This window comes from Thalia democratica, chromosome 6 (assembly GCF_965202585.1).
Source record: "Thalia democratica chromosome 6, ktThaDemo2.hap1.1, whole genome shotgun sequence".
Classification (NCBI taxonomy): Eukaryota; Metazoa; Chordata; class Thaliacea; order Salpida; family Salpidae; genus Thalia; species Thalia democratica.
This window is the reverse complement of record NC_139170.1, coordinates 20773527-20798706: the sequence shown is the minus strand read 5'-3', so window position 1 is coordinate 20798706 and position 25180 is coordinate 20773527. Positions and strand designations below refer to the sequence as shown.

At 24.7% G+C, this 25180-nt stretch overlaps 1 protein-coding gene across 4 annotated transcripts; it reads right to left on the bottom strand.

Annotated features, from left to right (window-relative positions):
- Window positions 1–9510: 9510 nt before the first annotated feature.
- Window positions 9511–24485, bottom strand: LOC145837739 (6-phosphofructo-2-kinase/fructose-2,6-bisphosphatase 1-like). Of its 4 annotated transcripts, none has more exons than XM_082945173.1 (13): window positions 24404–24485; window positions 15133–15258; window positions 14492–14585; window positions 14283–14346; window positions 14149–14223; window positions 13815–13993; window positions 13219–13426; window positions 12469–12615; window positions 11969–12073; window positions 11865–11906; window positions 11562–11649; window positions 10933–11060; window positions 9511–10618 (listed from the first exon to the last, which is right to left on the bottom strand). In XM_082945173.1, exons 1-13 carry the CDS (start codon window positions 24426–24428, stop codon window positions 10151–10153), a joined length of 1749 nt encoding a protein of 582 aa, XP_082801299.1. In that variant the 5' UTR covers window positions 24429–24485; the 3' UTR covers window positions 9511–10150. The 4 variants fall into 4 exon arrangements, with proteins under 4 accessions (XP_082801299.1, XP_082801301.1, XP_082801300.1 ...); XM_082945175.1 differs by lacking the exon at window positions 24404–24485 and adding an exon at window positions 16843–16862; XM_082945174.1 differs by lacking the exon at window positions 24404–24485 and adding an exon at window positions 15934–16012.
- Between the last annotated feature and the right edge of the window lie 695 nt (window positions 24486–25180).

Genomic DNA, 25180 nt, shown 5'->3' with positions numbered 1-25180 from the left:
CTAAATTGCTATTACTTAGATAAAAACACAGATCCCTTCGAGGCAGATCTTTTTGAAGTAAACGACTTATAGAAAACCTTCTTAGACTTATTAACAGACCTTGAATTTAAAGTAAATTTTTCTAATAAATGATACAAAAACTTTTGGACTTAACAAAAACTAAGGAAAAAGTATCAAATTATTTGAGAGGAATTTAGATTATTGTTTATAGCTTTTCCGTCTAGCTATGTTGTTGAGAAAGTTTTCAGTTCAGTTATCAACATCTTGAGCAAAAGATCTAATCTAGATATTTGTAAACGAGGTGACTTGAGGCTTTTTTTTACTAATTGAGAGTCAGATTAGAAAAACATGCAAGCATTTATGAACCTCATCCTTCACATTATATTAGACTTCAGTAGCAGACAGTATTTTATGAAAGTTTTTTCTACTTTGTCTGATCTTTTAAAATATTTTTTACTTAACCTGGTTTGTATCGTATTTGAGTAATCTTTTCATAATAACACTTATCAAGTTATTTATTCTACAACAAGTTTGCATAATGCCTAATAAACATTAATTACGGTAGACTCACCCTTGAGTTCGCACTTTGTACCCAAAAAAAGTGCAAATTTATATTTTCTTAAATTTAACTTAAATAAAGTCTATTACTAAATAAGTATTAATAAAAAAAGTAAAATATAATTTTAGATAGCTTATATAGATCTATTTTTTTAATGAATGTTTGTTTTATGTTTTAGTGGATTTAATGCTTATTCATAACATTATTGCATATAATATATTGAAGTTTGTCATTTTGTAAAAAAAAAAGGTATTAATTCTTAAGTTTGTACTTTTTAATTTTGTTCAAAGTGCGAAATCAAGCGGAAGTCTACTGTATTTGTAAATGATTTATGTTTTAAAGTTGTTAGTAGTTTTATTTTGACCTGGTTAATTTTGTAGTTTATATTTGTCGTTTTAGTTACACTTAAAGTTTTTTATAGCATAGTGATTAAAACATTTGTTTGAAAGACATTTATTTGACAGATTTCTGTTATTACTTGTTTAATCTGTATAAATTAAAAAAAAAACTTGATAACCATTTAAGTTTTTATTTCAAAAAAGATTTTTTTGGTTTTAAAAGAGTATAGATTTGAGGTCTCTATTTGAAATGACTTCAAGTTTTTCATGTAAAAGGTTCTTAAACTCAATTTTATTTTCTAACTTGATTTATTATTATTAAAAATCTATATCTTAAGGAATTTTAAACTATTAATTCAACTGTTTTTTTTGTTTTATCTTAATTCAAAATATATTAGCAATTAGAATGTGTTGTTTATTTTAATAGTTCAGCACTAGCTTTTGATTTTTCACTATTTTCCTTTGTTAAATTATTATAGGCTAACAGCTATGAAACTTTTTTTAAGTAGAATTAAATAAGCCATCAAAAAGACTGCTGCAGTTACAAAAAAAAATTTTAACCTAATAATTTTTTTTTTTTTTGATTACTTTCTGTTCACAGAATTAATTGTAAAACATTTGATTTTTTTGAATTTAAGTTAAGAAAAAAAAAAGTTAGAATTAAGGTTTATATTCCTAAATGTTATTCCAAGTCAAATACTATTTCATGGTGTTCTACTACAAATCTTATAGTTTTTAACTTTACAACTAACTTGCTTATAATATATCTTAGCATAAAAATTAATAATTTTACTGCATTAACTGAAGCTGTTGATGAAACCACTTTTCAAGTGAGATAATCAATCAGTCGGTCAAACTTCCTCAAAGTAGATCAGAAATTATGTTTGTTATTATTTTATTATGTGTAAAATTCACTGTTCATTCTTTTATAGTTTTTTAATCTCTGGAATAGTAATTTTAGAATATTCCTTTTTACAAAATAATTTAAGTATTTTTTGCGGCTTAAATAAGTTACTTAGTATTCACTTCTAAATGTCCGAATTTCGTTATATGAGAGATTATTATAATGCCTGGTTTCAGTTTAGTTTTCAGATAAGTAACTTACGGTTCAGATCCAGTCAAATTTCGAACTGCTAAGTAACTAGAAAACTACTTGTGCAAAATAGATAAATTTAATTTTTTGATGATTAATATTTTAAAAAACGCTTTCAATTTGATTTTCAGTTCACAATAGTATTTCCTAGATCACAATAATACTAAATCATTTTATACTAATTTTGTTCGAGTTTTTTAATATTCTTATATGTTATTTTTTTAAATTAGGCAGCCCGCAATTACAATTTTTTAATGAGTTGAAACTAAAAAAGATTTTTTAGTAAATATGAACTGCTGACTACAAAAGTTGTCCACCACTGACCTAAAAGTTTCATTAGTTTCAAGACAATTCATATTTAAACAAGATTGATTACATATTACACGAGGCTTTTTAATAATTAAGTATTTTAAATACACTTTACTTGGCTTTATAGAGAATAACTGTAAATTAATTTCTCAAGCCGTGTAAACTACTTTGAATACAGCCCAAAAGTGCGTTCTTAAGTAGTACCACACTAAATTACATTTCGAACACAACTTTTTTGGCTAAAAAGTTTGTACTCAAGAGAAAAACTTCTTTGTAAAATCGTGGGGGGCGATTTTTTTTCAAATTTCTGAAAAGGGGGCGATTAAGTAAATGAGTTTGGGAAACCCTGGTGTAATTGCTTTATACACACTTAATAAAACGAATAACTTTCATTACACAAGCGTAATTTATTTTTTAAACAAGAAAAAAGTTTTTACGCTTTTAGACTCAATTGACATACTATTAGCAAATCTGGCTTTAGTATGAAAATAATCTATTTTGACTATTTCAACAACTCTGCAGAGTCTGTGAAGGAATAATATATATTAAAAAAAAAACATTAAAGTTAGTGTATTTTTTTATTATGTATATTTACTATGCATCTACAATAAATTTAAATTAAACTAACTTGATAAAATATTTAAATCTAAGTTTTATATCTTGATTTCAAAAAATATAATTATAATAATTTAGAGATAAAGCAAGTTGTTAATAAAAAACTATACTGTTGTTGTTAAATAAAACCTTAATTTTAAATGATTTAACCTACTTTATATTATAGATAAAGTTTAACAGCTAGTTTTTTATTTACGAAGTAAGATTACATTACTAGCATTTTCACATAACTTTGCATAATTTTGTTGATATACATCAATCTTTCATAGATTCTGTAGAGCTTTTTATGTTTTATATCCTGGGCAAGACGTTTAAAGGTATCCGTGGTGTGCGACTGGATAACCGAAAGGTTCTTCGTTCACCAGGTCCAAGGACCAAGTATGTAGAGCGCTTTTTTTTGTCGTTCATAAACTATACTATACTATGAGCAGCGAAACGCAGTAAAAATTTAAGTTTTTGCGTATAATTTTATTTCCCAAAAGTCTATGCTTATTTTGAACTTTAGGATTTAGCGTTTTGTTACGTTTTATCTTGTATTTCGATTATATATATTTGTTTATGTTTTTAAATTCCCTTGCTTATCTGCTCTAACTCGTACGTCAGTAGTATTTAACTTTAAGTTGTGTTTTAATACTTCTTTAACAGCATATACTAAAAAAATTATGAGCTAACTAATGATTTTTCTAACTTAGTAAATATTTTGAAAATTCCCCAAAGAAGTATATAGATGAAAAAACAAGAATATGTTAGTTTTATACAACCTAAGCTTAAAAAAAAAGAGGTATCAATAAAAAAATAAGCCTTTGTAATTCATAAATATAAAAATAAACAAACTACTACAGTATTTTGTTAAGCGTTTTAATATATTTGAACTGTTTTCCATCAGAAATGTACTGCAGAGTACAGACTACTTAATACAAAGGATTAGTTTTTTTAACTAAAGACCATAAAAATTTTGAAAACTAGTGAGTCATTGATGAGAGTAATACAACTAAAATAGTAATCAACGCAAAAACAATTATTAAACTGAGTAAAATACAAACGATAAAAAAGGTTATCTGTTTTAATAACTAAAAGCACTTTATAGCTTTTATTTTTATTAACTTGAGTTTACTTTAAAAATATTATGATAGCTTTTAGTCTAACTAGGTCAATTTTTTTACTACAGTGGTTAGTTGCTAACGTTAAATCTAGACAGCTTATAGTCATTAGCACAATCAAAGTTCTTAATAAAAAGCTGTGTTATGAATCATGTTTTTGTAGCATTGGTACTACTTTAATCTTACTGTCTATAAATTTTTATAAACATTTAGGTATATGCTATTTATCCTTGTTTTGAGGTGTCTGGAGGTCTGCTCAATGTAAGTTCTTTCACAATTAAATCTGTATATGAAACAGCTTTTATCTAAAGGGGATATTTGATCCTTGAGCTTAAAAACTTAGAGTTGGGTCTAAAATATAAACAACTCTGAGTTTTATCTGGTTGAACATTAATTGTGTAAAATGTTTTATGTTATTTTTAAATAACTATGAAAAGCTACCATGCAAAAATGGTAATTTAAGAACCTCAGGAAATTTCTCCGGTCAAAACAACTTAGGTTTCTCAGAGTTGTCATCATGCAACATCAAAATTTAATTTATATAAATAATTTTTTATTTAAATTAAAAATTTTCATGGTATATTTAATTTAATTGTTTATGAAATTGATTTAAAGAATTTAATTTAAGAAACATCTAAAAAAGTTAAAAAAATAAAAGGTATAATAATAATAGTAATAAAACATTAATTTTTTACAGAGTACATTCTATAAAAAACTTACAAGCACAGCGTCGAAACGAAGTAAAGTAAATAAAATAAATCAAAATAAGTAAGAAAAATTTTTTGACTATCATTTATTTTCTGCTTAGGTTTCTTAAAGCTTCCTTTCTTTCTCTCAGTCTTATTTATTTAGATGATCGTAATTTGTCGCAGTCAAAAGCAAACTTTTTATAACTCATCAGTGCTGATATCATGCTCTTCAGGTCACAATTTCAGACGTCCTTAAAACATAGTTTTGGACGACCGCGGTTGTGTTTGCAAACGATGAGACCACCCTACAATTTTGTTATTTACTCGTTACCCATCTTTAGAACATGATCAAGCCAGCGAAGCCTACGCTGACTAAGGGTAAATTATAACTTTTCTTGTTGCCATCCAATTCTAAGGATACGGATGAGGTTTTGTAGGTAAAAGGTGTTGATTTTTTTTTCTCATGCACGCTAGACAGTGTCAACGTTTCGCTAATGTATACCAAAGTACTTCACAGAAAGGCACAATAAATGTTAACCTTTATACAAGCATGAATATTGCGGTCTATTAGAAGTACAAATTACTATGAAGTGCATACCTTTCAAAATAACAAAAAGCAATAAACTAGATGGTTAATTAAACCAAAACTCTTATTATTCTACAAAAAATTTTAATTTAAAAATTCTAAGCATGTAATGCAGGAGTCGATAAACTGCGGCCCATCAGTCAATTGTAGCAAACACTTCTGACCTGCGACGTGCTTTTTAATCAAAACCAACTATTGTAGAAGAAGTAGGTTCAAGTTTATTTTATTACTCAATTGTTCTTTTATGTTATTTAATTTCCTTTTTGGTTTTTAAATGAATTTTTGATCACGAAATTGGTCAAAACTTATAACATAATTGTTTTATATTTTATTTTATTTGATATCGTCAACTTTGAAAAAATACCGTGCTTTAAAGTTACTTGTGTTAAAATTTTTATCTATTTAAATAGGTTATTAAATTTTTGTGCAAGCTAAAGTACAAACTTGTAGATTTTAATTTACTTGTATAAATTTGTAAAAAATATTTCAAAGGTAGTATGTAAAAATAAATATAACCTTATTACTAATGCTGAAGTTATTTACATAATATTGATTTTGATTTTTTGATTTAAATTGATTCAAAGATGCACAAACATTGTTTTAGAAACTCAAAAATAATCTGAATAAAGTATGTTTTTAAACTTTTATTAAACCAAAACTATAGTTGTAGTGTAAGTTTCAAAAAACATAGTATAAAGTATAACGTATAAAGTTTATATTATTGTTCAAAAAATAAAGTTTTTTTTTTTCAGAAATAGTGATCACAAAGTCTTGTATTTTATAAACGTAGCAATTTAAACCATTTTATTAAATTCCATCAAAAATTGAGTTCATACCATTAAACGTGACGTCATCTAAAGGGTTGATTCATTCAAACAATATTACCATAAACTTTGTAAACAAACCTTGTAAAAAAAATTCTAAAAAATTACTTTAATAGAAACTTATTTGATTTATATTTACGTTGTTTTGAAAAGATATTTCAAAAATGTTTATTGTGTAACTAGTTTTGTCTTATATATCGATTAGTTTTATAACCTTCAAAGAATAACTATGTACAATTTCTTGCTCTAAATTCAATAAACCTCTAAAGAATGTAATAGAAACTACATACTAAAACAAAATTATTAATCATTGAAATATTAAAGAAGAATACTTAATATTGCTCTGTAAAGAACTTTTAAAGGGAACTTTTTTTAAAGTTTAAGTCACATTTTTTATGAATTTAATGCAAAGGTTAACAAACTGCAGCCTTCTAGTTAAATGTTATCCCAGCAGGCAAACATTCCTGGCCATCAAAGTGATTTTGAACTAGAAAATAACTGTAGCAAAAGAATCAAGTTAAATCAATTTTATAGTAAAAGTTCACAAATATGCTCTCGTTTCGATTTGAGTTTTTTTGAATTTTCTTTTAGTACTCAATTGCTCTTTTATGTACATTACATATGTTGTTATTTATTATAACAAAAGTACAATAAGAAAGCAAAATAAAAGTTTCAAAAGTATCACGTGATTTATCTTAAATTGCAGATTTCACTTTACCTTTTTTTTTTTTTCAATTAGTCGAAAAAATTGATTAAGCATTAAAAATATTGGTTATTTTTGAATTAATTTTTTGCTCACAACTGCTTATTTTTAAGAAGTAGTTACAACCCAAAACTAACTGTAATTTTAGTTATACCCATCTATTAATTTAGTTAGAACATAATATTTAATACTATGAAAGCATGTTGCAAAAGTTTTTACGAAAAACTACTGCTTTAATTTTGATAACTTTTTCTCTATAGGGAAACTTTTGTTAATTTTGAAGACCTATTATGACACAAAATTTGAAAACAATAAAGACTACAGACTTATGAAAAAAATTAAAATTAAATACTACCAAATTCCAGTTTATAATTTTTAAACTATACCTAAAATGCTTAATGTGTTCTATTATGAATTAATTTCTAGGTATATGTTTAGCATGAAAATAAACTTATAGATACAGTCACCTTTTGCGAATTTACGCATTCGTTTAATTACGCACTCATTTGGTTACGCACTCTCGTTTAGTTAAGCATTTTAGAATTCTTAAACAACCCAAAAAAATATTTAATATTGTAAATTTGTTGCATAATGTTGTGTTGCAAAAGTGAGGAAGTTTTTAACTTATGAACACAGGTTTATAGTTAAAACACTTACTATAGTAAGTTTTATCAACGCATTTAATAAAAATAATAATGTTCTTTTTCTAACTAACTTAATTCTATTTTGTAATTTTATATAAACTTTTTTTTTCTTAGCGCAAAAATAATTTACTATGTGTTAGTTAACATAAAATAGAATCTTTCATCTTAATTTAAGTGCGTAAATAGTATGTTTCATTGCTTTTTATTTTATCTCATATCAAATTAATTTTTAATTTATCGTTTTCGAATAACATACTACATAATTGTATGAAGTATTTTAAACTAAAGTAAGTCGTGACCACATACTGCAATCAACAAGCAAAAGATATAAAATAAAGTCAAAAGATATTTACAACTGTACGAAGTAGAATTTGATAATAAAATAGAAGAAAACAGCCAGCAAAGTAGAAATACTTGCTACCTCTCGTTTACTTAAGCAGTTTTGTTGTGGACACAATTTGCCTAGATTCGCGAGAGGTGACTTTACAAGTAGTTTAGCCAAAATATACTTTGACTTGACAAATTAATTCTTAAGCTTAGTTTTATATATCTTTTAAACTCAAAATACATGAGTTATTCACTTGTTTTATTCTTTTGTTTTAAGTTTTTAGCTTTATTTGTGACTTTATTTCATAATTCTATTAACTTTGTATTACGTTGCGTTTATCAAAATTTAAAAATGTTTAAACCATTTGTGTCAGACTTGTTTAATCTTATTGCAGACAAAAAATAGCTACATTAGTTTTTATAAAAAACAGTTTATTATATTAGACTCACGACTAAATTTTGGTGCTATGAACCTTATAATTTATATATGCTAACTTGAAAAAATGTTTCAAAGGTGGTGTGTATAAGAAAGGAGCTTTCAAAGTATGTTTGTTACTTAAAGCGCAAGAACATTGATTTTAGAGCAACTTGGGAGGTGATTAAAAAGAGCAAAGCCTATAGTCGATGGTAACAACCCTGTGCTTAAAAGAAGTTGTGTATGCGTTGAAAAAAGAAGCCTAATAAAGAGAAGCGAATTGGTATCGCCTTGCCGACATATAAAAAAACAGCTCTAAATGTCGAATAAATATTAATTGTAATTTATTAGTTCTTTTGTAGTTTCTAGTTGTAAAAAAAATCATAATTACGTCATAGCATTTTTTTGTATAATATGTTTACTACTGTAATCTAAAATCGGGACGGGTCAAATATACACGAACGGTCACTTTTGCACGAAGAGTAAATTTTGCATAAGTGACAATTTGGCACAAGAATTAAATAATAATGATAATAAAAATAAGTAATAAAATACCGACCAAGGGCTAGGGGTAGCAGTGATACTGAAAAAACGAATAAAATAAAAAAGTTTCAACTCGTGCGAATATGTACCTTCGTGAATTTTTGACACCTACCTCTACAATCGAGTCATTTCGAATTTAAAATGCTTAGGATTATAACAATAAGCTATATGAAACAATTGTACTGTACTTTTTATTTTTTGAATTTTACACTTTGAAAAAATTATATATGTATACATTCTATAGTATATATAACAGGACTAAAATGTAAGACTACAAAATTCAAGACTAAAAATAATATATTGTCATGTTTCCCGAAAAATGCGAACATTTTTCGTTAAACATTAGAATAAATGATATGGAAAAGTTATGCATTATATGTATAACGTATGCAGAAACTTTATATTCTGTCAAAAAAACGTCTTTTGGTAAACCATTCTCGCAATATCTTTTAACTACTTACTTTTCATTAATTTAGGTTAATAAAAATTATATATTGCTACAGTATTTTTTAAAAGCCTAATATCTTCTCTTCCTTGTTTTTTGAAGTTCTATAACTAAGAGCTAAGAATGCTCTTGTACTTAAAAAATCAAACAATAATTCAACTTGCATACATGTTAAAAATAACTTACTAAATTTAAAAAAACGAACTGTTTTGTTGTAATTAAGTAATAAAAACGAGTTACTTCGTTTAAATTTTTTGAACTAAAACAAAAAAACTATTTTTTTTTAAACCATAAAAAATATATTGTATAAAAGTTAAGTGCTAAGATGCAGCTGCTAGTTTTTAATCTTTTTTATTACATTTATAGTGCAAATAAGCACACAAAACATTATCATTTAATTTTATAAGTAAAAGTTTATGTTGTAATAAAACTGAAGCAAATAGAGTGCTTATGTTAAAAATTTAAAACTGTAACTTGCATAGGACACAAATGCTACGACTTTAAAGCTTTACAAGATTAAAAATAAGTTTTATGTAAAATTTAAGAAATTCTTCATTATCAAAAACCGTTAAAAAATATTAGTTACAATTTTTCGCATAACTTAAAAACAAAATGTAATTATCTAATATGTTTAATAGCTTAGTTTATCTATTAGTACTAACGTAATACTAAATACTGCATTAAAAATACTTAATGACTTATAACTACAAAAGAATAGCTTTAAACTTCACAAAAAATATTGATTTTATAGTACATTAACTAAACTGGCATGATTCAGCATTTAAACTTCGTTAACGTTTACTTTACAACACTTTGATACAGTAAATGGAAGTACATTATCAAAATTTGAATAAAATGTAAGGGTAGAATAGCTAAAAAGACGTATGTGTCTATTCAAACTTAAGCACCAGTCACTCAGTGGCGTCACAATGATTTAAGTTTTAAGCTTAAAATTAGCTTTTAGCAAGGTGCCAACTGATTAGCATCATCTTCTAAGCCTGTGTACCCGCTTTCGTCACCACATTGAAAGCTCACTGTTCCTGAACTTCCATTGGCTATCAACTGGTTGACGTACTGATCATTGTTTTTAAGTAGCTCAGCCTGCTCGAGTCGTACTAAATCGTCAACTGTCATTCGTTCCAATTCATTCGTTTTCGATTCAGATTGGTGTAAATCGTTTCCACTGGTCTGTTGAGTTGAATGGTGCCGCCTTCGTTTGTGAAAAATGAGTGGCTTGCTGAATGGCAGCAGAATATTGGAACCTGGGAAGCTGAACTTATGTGATTTTACGAGACCACTGTTGGTGCTTGATACATTGCTGGTATCGTGACCGTTTGTGTCATCAGATGATGCTGATGTGGACTCGATAAACGGCGAAACTGGAGCTCCATTTAACGCATCACCGGTTGCACGTGTCAATGAAGTATCCTGAGGTAATAAAGAATAATTATTACTGTTTGTACTTATTTGTACAGTATACAAAACCAACAGAAATTCTTAAGCAAAATTTATAAGGTTGCAATAGTATGCAAAAAAAAATTAAGTTACATTTTTTGTTTGTGAATGATATGCTGAAGTTACTATTTGTAAACTAAAAATATATGTGTTGTTGAAAAAGACAATTACTACTACAAATAAAAGTTTTAGTTTATCTTAATGTAAAATATATATCAGCTTGTTTAATTTATATTATATTTAAAAAAACTTAAAAGTACTAAAAGAAGCAAATGAAAATTACTTACGGTAGGTTTAGGACGGTGGGTATCGACAGCTGCAACATCTAGAGGAAAATATTCTCTTTTACAGCCATAAGCGGTGGGTGTGAGCTTAACAACAGTATGAAGCGGACACTTGAGGTATGGCAAGTTTCCTGTTGTTTATACAAAAATAACAAAACTGTAACAACTTTTCAAAGTCAATGGTCATAGAAAGGCAGACACCAATCAATGGTTAGTGATTAAACAAATAAATCAAAGTAAATTTAGTAAACATTATTTTTTTTCAAACATTAAACACTTAACCTACTGAGTTTTAGTAGTTTTAAACTTAGAATGCTCTTTGATAGATTTAACTGTTGATGTTTTAAAACATTTATTTTACACTTTTAACAAAATAAAGTAAAACAATTGTTTTTTAAGCTGTTTTGATTTCTTACAAAAAATTAATTAAAAAAAAAATTGTTTAACTGCTATTTAAATTTTGGAAAGCATGGATTTTATTTAAACATTTATAACTTCAAAATAACATGTTTAAACTTTTGTACCCGTTTTTTAAGTTAAAGCTTGATTTATAAAAAACAAATAATTAAAGGTTTGTATACTAAATTTTATCAGATGTTAAAAAGATTTATTCAATCAATTCGTTTTTTAACCTTTTTTTTCGTCGAAGTAATATGCAAGGACACATCGCATAACTGCTTGATGGCAAACAACTAAAACATTTTCTGATCTTTCCAGCTCCTAAACAAAACAGCTTATTCAAAAACAAAACCACAAACAAAAAAAAAAACCTTAAAGTACAACAATGAACTGAAGCAAAACGGAAGTCGACAAATACTTGCTAAAAAATAAGTTTCATTCAAATTACGTAAACATCAGAGAAAATATTTTATAGAGCAAAACGTACTTTAAAGTTTATTAAGGCTAATGAAATATATACATAAAAAATAACTAACCATCATAACTGGTTCCAAGCGAGTGACTAAATCGTGGTACGACTGCAAAATATTAACAAATAAAAAATAACTAAACTGATTTATTTTGCTTAAACTTTACAAACCTCTCCCATCGGATACCTATAAAAATATTTGTCTTGGTCACGAAGTGCAAACTCCTCTGGGAAGTTTTCCTGTATTTCAGCATACGTCATAGTTTCGCAAACTCCCTTTATGTTAGTTTTTGTTTAATTTAGGCTTTAAAAAAATGTAATTTGTTTTGTCAATTTGTTTTTATACATTTCCAAAAAAGTCAATGTTAAACTTTCGATAGTTTTATTAAAGGATTGTAACACAGTGTTTTAATTTTATTCAACTCAGTAAGTAAAAATCGTTAAAAATAATGTTAGTAATAATAATTTTAACTTTAATAAGTAGTATTCAGAAGATAAAAAGTAATTAAAAGTATTATTCAAGAATTTAAGCACTTGAGCTAATTTTAAAGGATAGAAAAATATTTTATCTTTTAATTAATAAAAGTGTCTTTGAGTTAAATAAATCTTTTTAAAATAACATAACTTTACTTTTATATAAACGTTTAGATATTATAGTGAAAAAATCTTACAGCATTGATTTCATTTAATGCTTTCCAACTTTCTTTAGAGGCCTCAATGTGTGCAGCTGTTTGAGCAGTTCTTTTTAATTCACTTGTCCATACTTTTAGGTCAGTTATACTTTGAGACTTTATAAATTCAGCCAATTTTTCTGAGAACTATATAAATGGTCAAGGTTATTAAAAAACTGAAAAAATTTAGTATTTAAAAGCACATAATCATACTTTAAGCTTATACTAGTAGAACAATTTTGTCTAAAAAGTAGATATCTAAAATATGAGATAGTTTATAAATATTTGCAGGAGTACTAAACTTTGTTGTTTAAAAAATCAGTTTATACTAGTATTTAAACATTATTTAAAATATAGAACTTTAGATGTATACGACATATTACATATATCAAAACAGTACATATCAAAATACTTTCGATTTTGTAGTAAAATTGTGTTTAATAACTAAAATTTACTAGGCTACAGAATTTATTTGTTAAATGTTCATCATCTATGTTTTCAAAAACTTTAAGAAAAATACAATGTATAAAAATTTGCATGATTCAAAACAGCTAGCGTAAAAAATATTAGATACATTTATTACTTATTAGTAAAATAACATTGAAAAGAGAAATTCAAATGAATAATCGACAAATTTTATAAAAATATGAGTCAAACTTTGTTTATACATGACTAATAAAATATAAAAATTAAATCTATAATTTTTTTTTAATACTGAGTATACAGAAACAAGGTTGTGATCAAACGAACTTCGAAACCACGCGGAGACAAGTTGCTGTCGCCACCAATTCTTTGCTTGACGTTCATTTCGCTTTCACCATGCCTGCACAAGTAAATGCTGCGCGGCGTAATGTGAATGTTCATCAAATAGTAAACTATTCTGCTCTGTATGTGGTCGGCCACGTGGTTCACTTGGAACTGGCGTCCAACGTCAATTATTTTGATGTATGACAACTCGCTAAAGATAAAATTAGTGTCACACCGTGCTACTTGATATATAGTTTCAACTAACGATGTTGTCATAAGAAAAATAGAAGACTTTGCAAAGCAGTATCTACTTAACTTATATCTAAACTAAGTTTTAGTGAGTCTTGTAATATACTTAAGTCAAGAATACTAAACAAGCATAACAAAACAATGTACTTTTTTCTTGCTTAGTTTCTTAATATAAACCGACATCTTCTGAACAAAAGAACGATTTATAGCAGTATTAAAAATATTTTATTTTACATCTCGTTTGTAAGTAGGTTTGATGTCAATGTTAAAAATACTTTTTAAAGTTTTTTAAATGTAATATCATAGTTAAAATATTATTTTCAGCAAATAAATTCATTTCTGAAACAAACCAGTCAATTTTTGAGTCAATCGTCTGGTAAGCACTTTCATAATGAACAATTCTTTCCTTAAAATCAGCCATTGCAATCTCAGGGTCTTTATAACAATAATCTGGTCCGTTCACTTTTACTTCAGCAACATTTTGTTCAACAACTTGGGGGTCATCGCAAATTGATTCAATAAAAAATACCTGTAGCAATAGTTTTACTAATAAAGAAATCTTATAAACAAGAGAAAAAAAAATACCCATAAGACATAAGTAATCAAAAATTTTCAATAAGAGCTGTTTAATTATTTTAACTTTAAAAAATATATAAATCAACTAATTTAAATAAAAAAACAAACTCTAAAGCAATGTTCCTCGGCAAAAGTCAATATTCTGTTTCTACGCTTCCTCGTTGTATTTGTGGCATCATAAACCTTTAAAAAATATTTTATTATCAGTTTCTACTAATATTTTTAAAAGCAATGCAACTTACAGCAACCATTCCAACACCATTCAACCAATTAGCAACATCTTTTAGTGCGTCGGTTGCACATTGTCTATTTTTTGTATATAAATTAACATTTGTAAAATACTTAAAATTAAAAACTACTTAAAGTTAGTCTAAGAGTAAAGCTAAAAACCGAAAAATAAAACAACTAAAAAAAAAAATTTAAGTTTGAAATTTATTCTAAACAAACTTACGATCTAATTTTCATTGCTTCTTCGTTGTCTGGTCTAAAAAAGTCTGCAGATGTATTATTGATTGCTTCACGACGGTATTGGCCAACGTTGAAAACTGAAAATAAATAAAAGTTTTTCACAACTAAACTTATACAATCAGGTAACACAATGTAATAGATTCATAGCTATTAGAGTTTTAACTGATTTAATAATAATTTTAAATATAAAGTTAGTAACTCTTTATCTAAAAGATTTTATAAAGAAAATAAGTTTATTCAAATAAAGTACATAAAGTATTCAGTTAAAATAATCTAAATCAACTAAAATCATTTTAAAAAATATCTAGACATATTTTATACGTTATTACTTTTAAAGGTATATTCTACAAAGAATCATAAAATTTTATTTTAGATTATACTTACTGCAATTTCTAATATATTTGATGTACAAGATAGTAAATTTATGTTAATAGTTTGTATACAAAAACGAATTCTCTTAATTAAATATGAACAACCAATACTTTTATATTTTTAAACTTTTAAGTTTAAACAAGTTAAACAATAGTTTGCTAGAAAATAACTTAACTAAAACTTTTATAAAAACTTTATGTTTAATTAATTATTTTGTTTATGTGTTTAGTTTCATTTTCTAACTTTAACAACCTTTTGTGTTAACACCCATCCAGTTTAAATATCTTGTAAGCTTTTTTGAAATATAAGTTTTGCCTCTTGCTGGTAATCCAACCATAACGATTATTGTTGGTGCATTGCTCAACTTCGGACCACATCCTACAAAAAAATAAGTATAATTTAATAATAAAATATTTAAGTTACAGTTCTTTATCATTAAAACTATTACATTTAAATTTAACCTTTAAACCTAATGTAAATACAGATACCATAGTTGAAACCTAACCTGAGTAAGTAGGTAGTCTTTGTTTATTTGAGTTGCGCATAATTTTAATTTTTAATTAAAATGAATGATAAAGATGTATGATATCTTTAAAAAGTAAAAGATTATAGTTTTTTTTAATATATAAACTAATTTAAATAAATTTAAAATACGTGCTAAGGAAACAATACAACTATAAACATAACAAAAAGAGTACTTAAAATTTTATATTATTTTTTATTTTTTAAACGACTAAGCCAGTATACAAACTCAGTATTAGCTTATTAAAACATATTTTTGATATAAAGTACTAATAACATCAAAAGTAAACATATTAAAATTTAATTGTTAAAGTTTTAAATTTTAAATATAAAAATTTAGAGATCATTGAAATACTGCAAATAATAGTTAAAATTTACGCGAATAATTTGAATATAAGTCTAAAGCAACTTAGTTACAAACAACATATATTTACTTCTTTTTAAAATAGATAGACTTCTTTAAAAAGATGGACTTAATAAACTGTGAGTTAGTTTTATTTATAATATCACGCTTAAACTAGTAATACAAACCGTTATAAGCACAGAATATATAGTTTTGTTTTGTACAAGTTCATTTTACTAACATATTTTTTATCAAACCTATCAGATTATCTTAACTTCATTAAAAAATTAGAACCTTTTTTTAATTTAAAGTCGGGATATACATCAGAATCAAAAAATACTGTACAAAAAACAGCAAATACAACTGTATAAATAAAACTATTTTATTTTTATTTTTTAAGTTAATATTTTAAACACACAACTTCATAGAATCCAAATTTATTAATATTTAAAAAAGACTTAAACTGAATTTTTAGAAGTTGGTATATTATTTTAGTATTTCATAAATTCAAAGTGTTAAAGTTTGTTCATAAGCTATTTAAAGCATATTTTCTATTGATTTAAGGAAAAAAATTCTAAATATAAAAAAACATGATAAATTTCCAAAATCTTAAAAATTTCAGAACAAACTGAACAAAATAAATTTTCAATAAGTTTATACCAGAAACTTTTTACAGAAAAAAATGTTTTCTAAAAATTTGTTATAAATTAATAGTCTGCTAAATATATACTACTTAAGCTTTCTAATTAAAAAACAATAAAATATTCAAGAAAGTCTCGCTACCTGTCTTCACTATACTAATCAAAACAATGTACAAATTATAAGACTAACAAAAGTTTTAACAAAATATCTAGTAACTCAGATTAAAAACATATAAAAAACATACATTTTTAAAATTCAAACAATTAATAATCTTAATTAATTTTAAAATATTAAAACAACATAATACATTTGTAAATTAACTTTCATGTTACAAATAAACAGAAACAAATAATAAAATATAAAATTATAGTCAGTCATGTGATTTATAAGTACTATATGAAACTTGAAAACTCAACAAAATGTACTTGTAACGAAAAAAATAGTACCAAACAAACATTGACAGGAGAAATTCTTAACGCCAAACCAAAAAAGTTATAGTTGAACACACACTATACCATCCTATGCACAAGCCCTTTATATCATAAACAGTGTAGTGCAAAAGAGAAGGATAATAAAAATTAAAAACAGCTTTAAAGCACGCTGTTACCATGCAAAGAACCACAAGCGAAAAGCGTGACACAAATACGAGAGATACGTCGAATAAAAATAATTACCATATGATATCAGCAACTACAATTTACATTTCCACGGTTGATCATATCTTTTTTTACATGGCTGTTTAAATAGAAACTGTAGGTACAAAGTGTAAATAATTTTCTAATAAAAATAAAGCTTAAATAAAAATTGTCTAAAGTTAATTAGTAGTAGACATACAAAACTATTTAAACAAGAAATCATAACGGAAGACCAATACCATAATAATATAATTCTAAATTCGATAGAAGTAACTAAGTAAGATTGATTTATCATCACGATTTACACTCTATTAAAAGAATTATCGTAATAAGATATTTTAAGACAATATCACATTAAAAAAATACCTTAGTTTCCATCATAAATTGGTATACTTATTAAAGTATTTCTACGAAATTAATTTATGGTTAAACAAACGCAGACAAAAATAATATCTAAAAGCTTTGTTAGACTAACATCAAAAAGAAACATTTTGATTTTTAGTAACAAGTTAAAATGAATGATAAAGATGTATGATATCTTTAAAAAGTTTTTCAATATTTTCTTTGCTAGGTTCTAATAATTGAACCATCGTTGAAAATAAATAACTTTTTATAAATTTTAAAAACTAATTCAAAAAAAAATACTATGGATCTAAACAAGCCCAAAGTCTACTTCATAAAAATATTATTAAATAACGATATATTTTAAGTATGTGTCTTTTAGTTTGAGGCCACTAATAACTAAAGTTTTGAATATTTTTATAACCATCTTTTAAATTTCAATTAAAAAGTATATGTAATTAGTGAAAGTATTTATATTATAACCTAAAAATTGGTAATTTAGTTGCTGACTTTGGCAAACCCTACTTTATAACTTACTTTGAAGTATAAGAAGAACAAATAATACTAAAATTTACTCAAACTTAAAAACAACTAAAAATTCGATATGAAATTGTTTTATTCTATTTCAGTAAAATCATATTTAAAAATTTTTTTTAAGAAAAAAAACTTAAAATACTCTTATAATAATAAATTATAATTTTTTTATTAAGGACTACGAAACAGAGTAATACTACTTACAAAAGAGTTATAGCACACCTTGAACTAACGATTAAATTCAAATAAATACCTTAAACTTTAACAAACTACAAATCTGGTAAACAAATGAGCTCTTATTAAATACGACCAATAAAAGTTTTGGTAACCCTATATTCGATTGTTAAAAGAGATTTTTGTTTTAATGAAAAATTAAACTATCTTTGAGAATTGTTTTAAGAGACAACTTTGTAAGTGATTGACTAAATAATATAATAAAAGAATTGTATTGAAATACTATGTATTGAAATACTAAATTAAGATAGTATATGTTTTACATTTGATCACAACTCTAAAGAGCGCATAAAATTATTGATTGTTTATCTAAAAAAAATTTTTTTATTACAAAATTTGCTAGCTAAACAGATAAATTTATTTTACTGTAAAGTATTTAAGTTTTTTTGTGTTTATATAAAGATATTATAAACATTAAAGCATTATATTATGATCCGTCAAAAAACGTTTATATAATTCTAATCTCGGCATTTATAAATAAATCGAAAAATAAACAGTTTAGCTTTAGTTGTTATACTAAAGACAAAACATAAATATGTATTTGAATCATAAAACAGAAAACCTTTTCTGACTGATTAGTACTTTAAGACAATTTTTGTTAAAAAATATCAAGAACATTATTTACAAACGTTTAAAACAAAACTTCTTTTTTACAAAGATCTCAGTAAAAAATTATTACTTAGTTAGACAGCCTGTAACGACTTATAATAAAAACTTATGAAACCTAAATAAAAACTGTTCAAAAATATATAAAACTTGTAAATAGTTTTTTGACTTAGGTATTCATAAATTTAGTATTTTAAAACATATAACTAATTTTTAGAAATATAATCCTCATTTAATTCAAACCTTATGTACATTTATTACAGACTCAGAAAAAATTAACAAAAATTTACCAGTGTTAAGAAAGTATAACGTTATTTGCTTTGCATAAAAAATAAAATAAACAAAGAATAAAAACACTGTATGTGCATGTACAACAGTTTTGCTTGAAGTTTATGAAATTTGAAAGCAACAACCATTAAACACTTAAGTTTTAATTAGATAAGCCAGCACAAAAAATTCAGGAAATTACAAGTTCAATATGGTAAAAATATATACAATTAAATTTTAATAAAAAAAATTACAAACACTTGTTGATTTTAACAAATCTATAAACTTTGACATAAATTTAATAAACATTGTTTTTTAATAGTTAAATTGATTTTTTTTGTAAATTTTCAGTTGTAATGTAGTTATCAGGATTAAAAATTACAAATGAAAGACCTGAATAATAACTATTAACTTTTTTTTACTTAAAACAGCTAAAAAAACTTTATAATTTATTTGAATCGTATGACTAGGTGCCCAGAACTAAAACGTTGTAACACAAAAAATCTTTAGTAGAAACTTATTTATAATTATATAATACAACATTGCACAATAAACAATATAATAACTATAACAATTGTTTTAATACCTGTGTTTAGGTTTGGCTTAGAATTTGTATTTAGAAATACTTTAGACCATAAAGAAAAAAAAAGTGTTTCTTTATGAACTATTCTTACAACTTTAACTATATAATTCAAAAAAAAAACGGAGATTTCTTTCCAAACCGTTGATTGAGCAAAAAAAATTTACAATTTACTTCGTGAGTGTTTAATAGTTAAAAATCCTTACTAGTTATACTGAATATTATTTGCGAAGCTTAATGAAAGTAAATTGTACTATATTTTTTAAGTGAAACAGAAATAATGATTGTTAAGTAACTTTATGTTTAAAAACTTTAGGTATATTTAACTTTAATTTAGTTTTGTTGTAAAAACTGTGCTATTAAGCCAACTAGCGGAAGTTTTTTGATCAGAAAAGCATTTTCGTTATCTTAAAAAAAAATTATGATAGATGCAAAATGTTAAAGATAATTATTATAACTTTCTGTTATATAGCACTATGATTAGTTTTATAACTTACAGAATGTAGATTTCAAAAGTAAGTCAAATTATGTAGCCAGGTTTTTTAAAATCTAAATTATAAATTTTAAAAGCATTGCTGAAAGTTTTTATTTAATGTAAGTTTTTCAGTGCGATAAAAATACATATAGTAAACAATACAGACATCCATAGCCTAAATATAACAACATAAGGCTTGAGATATAAAAAATTGCAAGTATTTTATTAAACTATACTTAAATTGCAAAGCTATATAAACACAACAACAACTTTATAACAGAATTAAAATTTGATCTTAAAGCTATGAAAAATATGGTACTTTTATATTTTAATACCTTTAAGTTTTTTTTTTTGTGGTTATAAAACAATATTTTATTTAAAATGAATATTTATCTGACCAAAGTATTAAATAAAATATTGGTCAGAGAAACTCGTCAACCAAAGAAATGAACATGCTATAAACTCGTTTTGTTTTTCTGGTTGCTTTGCTTAAGTAATTAAATATATATACATAACATTACAATTCACATAAGAATTTAAAAATCGAATTCTAAAACAATGATAAATAATAAAATAATACAAATACAAACTGAAAGAAATTAAATATTTTTTTAAATCTCGTTTTTTACTCAGTTGTACTAGTACAAATAAAATAAAAAGTATTTTATAACACAAATATATTTCGACAATTTCATCAGTGTATGTACGTACAATTGCATTAGTACTTAAAAATTTTTGTACTTTTATAGACATTTAAAAAATAATAATTAATTATTTATGTTTACAAATATAAATTTGTGTTTTCTTGTTGGTTTCAAACGAATAATTTTGATGAAAAAAGAAAGGTATTTATATGTAGTGCTTCAAACTTTAATTATTTAGATTCATTTTTAAACTTTTAGTACACTTTTTATATGTTATATAATTAGGATACACAACTTCTTTAGTTGGTGGATTCAGTATAGTAGCGTTTTGTTCATAACAGGCGAGATTTATTTGTCATAGACTTCTTTGGGACGCTTTACTTTTGTAAAACTTCTAATTTTATAAGTAAGTTATATCCAGATAAAGCTCTTTTATTAGAATCCAAAAAAAAAGTTTAATTTTACACCAAGAGTCTACTAGAAAACACACTGTTTAAAGTATTAGGCAATGTTTAAAATAATTAACTGTGTAAACCAAAATGGAAAAAATACTTAACTTATAGGATAACTATTAATAAGAAAAACTTAATCATGATCATAAATTTATTCAAAACCTTATAGTTTTTTTTTTATTCATTTGAAAGTGAGACCCGGATCCGGTAGGACACTGCCTTTTTTCAGTAACATCAGTATCTTTTTTTTTATGATTCGGATCGATCCTGAACAATTCCTATTCTTGAAAATGGTCCTGGTTCCGGCAGGATCTTAATTTCATAAAAGAACTTGATCAAAATCCAGCTGAATCTTAATTTTGTGGTTCTGGTAGATCACTAGTTTACATTTAAGTATAAAACATAAGTTCTAGTAACAATAAATCTAAGCCTTTATGAGTAAGTAGCCTATCAAGATGGTTACTAGGCAGACAATGAGTGCAAATAGCTGAAAAGACTTCAGGTACTAGTAAACCTACTTGGACAAAAGATCTAGGCTAAACTTAGTATCTGACCAACACAGCTTGTTATCGAAGCACTATCAGAACACCATAATGCAAAAGATAAGAACTACAATCTGTTAGCAAAGATAAACATGCTAGCAGAGGAGTATAATAATTTTTTCAAATCTTATTCGATTAAGATCTGCATATGGCGAAGTTAGTAAAACAAAACATTTTTTAGATTAAAAACTTATCTTGTTGTTTAAACTTTTTGTCCCAGTTTTTAGTATTTATTCATTAAAGAGCTCTAATGTCCATTATTTATTAATAAGTCTTTTAGCACATTATTTCAGCCTAAAAAACTTCAGGTGGGCACACTTTTTTAGTGCTGTGATATATGGGTCTAAAAAGTATCCTCTTTTAAAGTAGTTAAAATTAGTTTTGTAACATTTAGATAATTTTGCTGTATTTTTTAATTTAATTCTGTTTTCTTCTTATCGTTCACTATTTTTTTACACTTGATTTAAACATAACGATCACTAATGATGATACTTAAAAGCTATATATATTGAAACCCTTTATGTACAATTGAAATTGTTAACACACTGATGAAAAATTTCAAAATATGTTTGTAGTATAAAATCAGTTTATTATCATTTAAAACTTTCAATCGCTTAAAACTCAATCTTTAACATTTAAAACTTAGTGATTTTAAACTTGATTCATTCACACTTGATCATTTCAAACTTTTACTTTGGAAACTTAATTACATTTAACTCTTTGATTTTAATTAGTTTTTTATATAATGAAGATTTATTTGTATAAAATTCTATTGAGATTTAGTTTTTTATATAAGCTTAAAATAAAAAAATAAGTTAAAATTAATAATTATAATTTATTTATCTTTTATCACTTTTAAACATTACAACTTTATTTTCAATTTAATGATAATTAAAAGTAAAGCAAACTAAGTTAAGTTACTACTACGAATATGTAAAAGAACACAGGTCAGAGTCACTTTTGCACAACAGTACACTTTGAGTAGTTATTTTTACACAAGTAGTCACTTTTGCACAGATTGGTATTTTTTCACATTCCCACTTTTGCAAAAATGGTCACTTTTGCACAAGTTACAGTTATACACAGATATTGTTTTTTCAAGGAGTAACTTTTGCACAAAGCATAATTTTTGCATGGGTTGCTCATATAAAAGTGACTCTGTGCAAAATTGACTGCTTATGAAAAAGTGACTTTGTACAAAAAAGACCTTTCCTCAGATAATACATGTAGAGTTATACATGTTGAGTAGTGGAAACATTTAAAATTGTCTGTTATGTAAATTTAAATTTTCAAAACTTTCTAGTTATTAAATAATATAATTTTTATTTATAAAATTTAACTTTTATAATTCCATACTTTCAACAAAAATAATTTAGATAAGAAATGGAAAAAAGTTTATCTAAATACATTATAGTTGTTTAAATAGACATTAGTTAACAGATTATCAAAAACAACACAATGTTTCACTCATATAGTGATTTATAACAGATCTTCAGCTTTTAATCAAATCTGAAAAGTGTAGAAACAAATAAATAGAAGATATTGCAAAACTGAAAGATTTGGTTTTAAATTACAACTATCATTATCAACACTTGAATAGAATATATAAAACACTATTATATGGTTTGAAATAAAAATTGAATCTTAATCTCTTTTAATACGAAGTAAGAACCAAGGTTAGGCAAGCCAATCAGACTTTTTTGTTAAAAATTACTAGACTAGTTAAAGAAAAATTTAAATAAGATTTTTATCATAAATTAAACGTTCAAAAGATTATATAGAAAACAACTTGTACTAGAAAATGAGTATTTTGATTCCTTTCATATTTAAAATAGTAAAAATAACCTCAGATTATGATTTTCAAGCAATTTCTAAAGAATTCAATTTGTTTTAAGTAATTTAAAGCTTTTAAAAAGCAATACAAATTAATAACAAGATTCAATTTAAAATTAAAACAAAAGAAAATTTAACTACAAGTAAGTATTTTGCTAGTACCATAAAAACTATATCATAACTTGGTTATAAACTAAAAACTTACGAAGCTTCTTTTATGATATATAGTTGTGAAAACTTGCACATAAACAACATTGTTTGTAATATATTGCTCTTTTGTTTTTAAAGATCGTTCACCACTACTTTAAACTGTATTACTTTTTACTTTTAGCTTTTGAGTAAATTTGAAATTTTATTCGAATCTGGATTGAGGGAATGGAAATTTTAATGTATTTTAATTTTTTTTTACTTATTTACAGACAAGTCTTCGAACTTTAAATAAAAACAAGTTTTTTAAACATAACTAAATGACTTTATTAACTTTTACATACTAAAGTTAAGTTCTTTTGTGGAGTATTGCATATATTAGTTGACAGTGGTATTTTAATGTAGTATGAATTTCTAATAAAAATTATAGTTTTATATATCAACATATCATTAGAACTGTTTTTACCTAGCTAATGGGGCAACTGAAAAATAAAATTAAGTACAATTTATGACTTAATTATAAAACTAATTAACCACTAAAATAATTTTTTTAAGATGTTTGAAAATTAACAGCTTAAAATTTCCCAATTAAAGCAGAATTAATCTACTATTGTGATTTCTTAATGTTAATTGTTTAATTAATATTTATTTTTGTTATAACTTGGGTTTTAACATTAATGGATATAATAAATAGCTTTATACAACTCTTTCTAAACTAAACTAACCTTTTTTTACAGCAGTCCTTTCCATTTGGTATAGTTGGTAGTTTTTTTTTACTTGAAATCTTTTTTTAAGCAAAAATTTTATACCTCTAAAAATACATAGAAATTATATTTAAATAAATCAACAACAGTAAAGTTAAAACTTAAACACTAGTTTTATAATCTTATTAGAAGTTGTATCATGATGTAAAATGTTGTGTAAAATTAAGAAATTATGGAAAAAATATCAAAATAAAAATGCATTTTTCTACAATACTACTGAAAAATAATAAAGCTTTTAAAAAACATTTTCAACATAAAAATAGTAAAAATTACTTAATTTCTTTTAATTTTCAATTTTTATTGTACACAAATGTTCATATGATAAAAAAATAATAAAAAAGTAAGAAGTTTAAATCAATATAAAAAATATACGATAAAATAACTCAGATGTTACACTTCAAACTAAACAAAGAAAAAAATTAAATTAGTTAAGGACATTAAACATTAAAATAACTATTAGTTGAAAAATAAAATTTCAATAAAACAAACATTATATATATATTATCTAAAAAACATTATTATTACGTTTTTTTTTTTAATTTATTTTTTAAACTTTTATATTTAATAAATCAATAAATAAATCAATAAAACATAAAAGTATTTAATTTCCAATTTCAAAACTTATAAACAAAATATCAAAAAATAATACTTAAAGTAACTGTTGGTGGAAAATCTAAATTTCAATAAAACAAACACTATATATATTTATCTAAAAAGCATTACTTTTACTTTTAAAAA

Bases quoted from the DNA above. Each gene is read 5' to 3' on its own strand.
- LOC145837739 (XM_082945172.1), bottom strand. From the start codon at position 15,425: ATGCGCAACTCAAATAAACAAAGACTACCTACTTACTCAG. The intron at 15,259-15,385 runs GTTAGGTTTCAA...ATTTTTTTGTAG, and splicing joins AAGACTACCTACTTACTCAG to GATGTGGTCCGAAGTTGAGC. The intron at 14,224-14,282 runs GTAAGTTGCATT...TATTTTTTAAAG, and splicing joins ATGGTGTTGGAATGGTTGCT to GTTTATGATGCCACAAATAC.